The sequence below is a fragment of the Octodon degus genome, unplaced genomic scaffold (assembly GCF_000260255.1).
Source record: "Octodon degus isolate 3935 unplaced genomic scaffold, OctDeg1.0 scaffold00295, whole genome shotgun sequence".
NCBI classification, from domain to species: domain Eukaryota; kingdom Metazoa; phylum Chordata; class Mammalia; order Rodentia; family Octodontidae; genus Octodon; species Octodon degus.
This window is the reverse complement of record NW_004524871.1, coordinates 890,529-894,577: the sequence shown is the minus strand read 5'-3', so window position 1 is coordinate 894,577 and position 4,049 is coordinate 890,529. Positions and strand designations below refer to the sequence as shown.

Here is a 4,049-nt window from a genome sequence, read left to right as displayed (position 1 = left end):
TTCACAATCTATTAAAAAATTAAAATAAAAAGAGAAAAAACCAAAACAATGGTATTAGTGTAGGTTATATATAATTTCCTACTGTCCAAATTCTCTTTGCTATGGCTAATTATTTTCACAATTTAAAAACAATTATAAAGATTGCACATAGGCAATATCTGATACTATGTGCTAGAAAAAGTAATATTAAAACACCCAACAGTATGGCTGTAATTGTGTAAGAACAGAAACAATAACTGTTAGGATGAAAATTACCTTTTCCTCCAAAATGTGTACACTAAAGGCTCTTTCCTTTTAAATTAACTGAAAGACAGTGTTTAATCCTTATGCTGAATTGACAAAAAAGTTTGGGGCAAACCTAGACCCATTACTTTCTATTCTGAGATTTCTGTCATAAAAACAAAATTCAAGAGAAAAAAAGATATTCAATGCCACAAAAAAGATATTCAGTGTCAAAGTTGTGTGTTGGCCAAAAGAAACTATTAAATCTAATAGGGGAATATGTAGTCAAGTAGATCTTGCATATGAATTCAAGAAAACTTCAGAGTCATTAAGAAATGGAAATCACACAGAAAAGAGCAGCACAGAAAAAAGCTCACTGCATGTTGAAGTACAAAACAGGACACAAAATGTCATTTATTCCTTGCAATTATGGAAAAATGATAGATATTAGAAAAGTATATAAAAAATTGAAAAATAGGGGCCGGGGAGATAGCTCAATAGAATAAGCGCCAGGGCCTGAGTTCAATTCCCGGTTCCGCCCAAAAAGTATCAAGCTGGGCGAGATGGCACACACTTGAAACCCCAGTTCTCTGGGAGGCTAAAACAGGAGGACCACTGTGAGTTCTAGCCTACTCTGCACTATATAGTGAGACTCTGTCTCAAAAAATGAATTAATTTAAAAAATAAAGTTCTGGGAATGTAGCTCAGTGCAAAGATCTAGGTTTAGTCCCCAGGACTGCAAAATAGAAAGTTTAACATCAATAAATGTATACAAAGGGGCCAGGGAGATGGCTCAGTAGGATAAGCGCTTGATTGGCAAACGCAAGGATCTGAGTTCAATCCCCAGTTCCGCCAAAAAAAATTAATTAAAATTTTTTTTAAAAATGTATACAAGCTCTTGTATTTGTGTCTGTAACTGAGCAAACTGATACGCAGCGCACTACTGTTCTCCACAACCATCTTCCTGACACACGTGTGCACGTGACATCAGGAAACGAATCCATGTACATTTTGTATTGTCATTTTCTCTTTAAAAGAGCTCAGGCGTGATATGAATCATACCAGCAGACCACAGGCTGCTCATGTGCTGTCTGTAAGGCTGTTTTTATGTATGGAACACAGGGTCTACAGGGTCTCACTGCACAGAGGGACTTGTAATGACCCTTGCTGCTTTTCAGTCTCCCAGCACTGGATTACAGGTGCTCGCCACCACACCCAGGCTCAATCAGTCTCAGTATGCCCCAGGGTCGGGGCTGGCACCGCATGCCAGGGATTAACTTCCAACCCCTGCATCTGCCTAAGCAGGCACTTTCATCCACTGAGCTATCTGGCCAGCCCTTGTAAGGTGCTCTTTATGTTTTTGACAGATATTTAAGTATCCCTACTTAAAAGAAGCCACAAAGTTTAATAAGAAACTATGTGGAAAAATGACAAATTTATGTGCTGATATGTAAGCATTTTATAAAATGGTGAAAACACCATTTAACTTGTAAGCTTATGATAGGTGCATTTTCTTTTCTTTCTCTCTTCATTCTCTCCACACCTCTTGGCAATGAGGATTGAACTCAGGGGCCACATCATCGGCCCTTGTATTATTTATTTATTTAATTTATTTTTTTTTGTGGAACTGGGGATTGAACTCAGGGCCCTGCGCTTGCCAGGGAAGCGCTTATTCCACTAAGCCATCTCCCCAGCCCCTGTATTATTTATTTTGCGATAAAGTCTCACCACGTAGGCCAGGCTGCCTCCCAGGAGGCTGGGATGCTGAGATCATGGGCACCCAGCCCTGTGCCCTGCCTGATAATTACACATTTTGCCAAGGTGATCTACATGCCAACTACAAATGCACAGAGAGTAGGAGCACGGCGATTCTGCTGCAGGATGTGTGTGGTACCTTGTTCCTACAGAGAAAGGCCAGCAGAGTGCACCACTGCTCCTGTTTACCTCCTCCTCCGATCACAGGGGCCCGCTCATAGCCAAGCACATTCACGAATCTTGCTGCCTGCCTTGGGGTGTCCAGCAGCCGTCCAGCTCGAAGAGGCTTCACATAGGAACAGACTGGTCTGTTTATGCCATTCTCATCCTGAAGAGAAAGGGAAGCTATTATCTGGAGTGAAGGATTATTCATCCCCAATTTTAACAGCTGCTGCTTCTTTTCTGCAGTGACCAAGCTCAACGGAGACCATAAAAGTGCACAGTGGGAAGGGCTGGCCAGATAGCTCAGCAGACCAAAGCACCTGCTTAGGCTGAGTGCAGTGACCAAGGTTCAATCCCCAGTGTGCTGTGCCTGCCCCACCCCCAGAGCACACTGAGCCTGCCACTGAGACAGACTGAGACTGGGCATGGCGGCGCGTACCTGTAATCCCAGCACTTGGGAGACTGAACACAGGCGGATCACTATGAGTCTGAACTACATAGTGAGACCCTGTAGACCCTGTACTAGAACACAAAACAAAACAAAACAAAAAAAGTGCACGGTGGGAGGAGCTGGCTCTGTAGAGCAAGCCCTAGTTGAATAAAAGAAAAGGGCGGAGCAGCACAGGTGAGCATGCACACTGTCTGGGAAGTAGAAGTTAAGCTAGCCCAGCTTCTAGTGTACACTACTGTGAGATGAGTAGTTCTGGGCATTCACCTTACACCTTGAACCAGCTTGCCACGTGCCATGCACAGAGCCTCTCTTCTAACTCCAATAACATTCCTCATTATTTTCATTCCACAGGTGAGCAATTTTAAGTTACAGGTACAACCCATAAGAACTACTAGCCACATGCAGCGATAAGTTTTCCTTCTGAACATTTATTGATTTTGGGCCAGGGAGATATCTCAGCAGCACAAACACCTGCCTGACAAGTGCAAGGTCCTGAGTTTGATCCCAGTACCAAAAAACAAATAAATAAAATTTATTGATTTTTATCCAGACATGGTGGTGCATGCCTGTAATCCTAGCACTCAGGAGGCTGAGGTAAGAGGATCCTTGTAAGTTCGAGACCAGCCTGGGCTACAAAGTGAGCTCAAATGAGCTCAAGGCCCACAACATAGAGACACCCTGTCTCAAAAAGATCTAAGTATAATAATAAATAAAAGCTTACTTTTTAAAAAAATCTTAACGAATACACAGAAATTCCACATATTTATGAGGTATCATGTCACTTTAAATGTATTTGTATAGATTGTTGTGCTTTGCCGCTACGTGCTAGCTGCTATGATAAATGACCATCAGATTGCAGTACTTTAACATAATGCACTATTTTTGCCCACAGGATGGCTCCATGTGAGTCTCAACAGAGTACAGGGTGGACTTGTGGTCTGAAAAGAAGCCTTTAGTCCATGTAGTCATTCAGAGGTCTAAGGTTTGTCATGATAGGTTCTGGCCCTAGAATAAGTTGCTGAATCATTATGGTGATCATCTAACAAACAAAAGTCCATCTTGCCACGACCACCTCCCCTACCTCTCTAGGGTGCAGTTTCCTTCCACCCTTCCTGCCGCCTCAGGGAAGGCCCCCTGTCAGTTCCTCAAATATATTTAACACCCCCTCAAACTCCACCCCTAGCAAAACACCATAAAAGGACGACCCAGGCCGCGGGATCCTGAACAGACCCGGAGTGCAGGCCCGGCGAGTGAGGGAGATGACCTGGGGTCCTCCGGATCCTGAATAGAACCAGAGCGCAGGCCCAGCACTGAACCCTTCAGCAGAACTCCCTGAAAAGAGGCTAGAGGCAAGACCCACCCAGCTGATTCAGGAGCAGAACATCTTGCCAGAGACACACAAAGGGTTCAGCTCTAACGGCTGCAGCAGAAAGGAGTGGAGAACAGCAGCCAGATCCAA

General features: G+C 43.6%; 1 protein-coding gene across 3 annotated transcripts in view; it reads right to left on the bottom strand.

Annotated features, from left to right (window-relative positions):
* Cep76 (centrosomal protein 76) overlaps positions 1–4,049 on the bottom strand; it is a 30,263-nt gene that overhangs the window by 12,573 nt on the left and 13,641 nt on the right. For all 3 annotated transcript variants that reach the window (XM_004647211.2, XM_023707504.1, XM_004647212.2), the window contains one exon: positions 2,117–2,305. In XM_004647211.2, the coding sequence (XP_004647268.1) occupies positions 2,117–2,305 (189 nt within the window). The remainder of the gene's footprint in view (positions 1–2,116; positions 2,306–4,049) is intronic.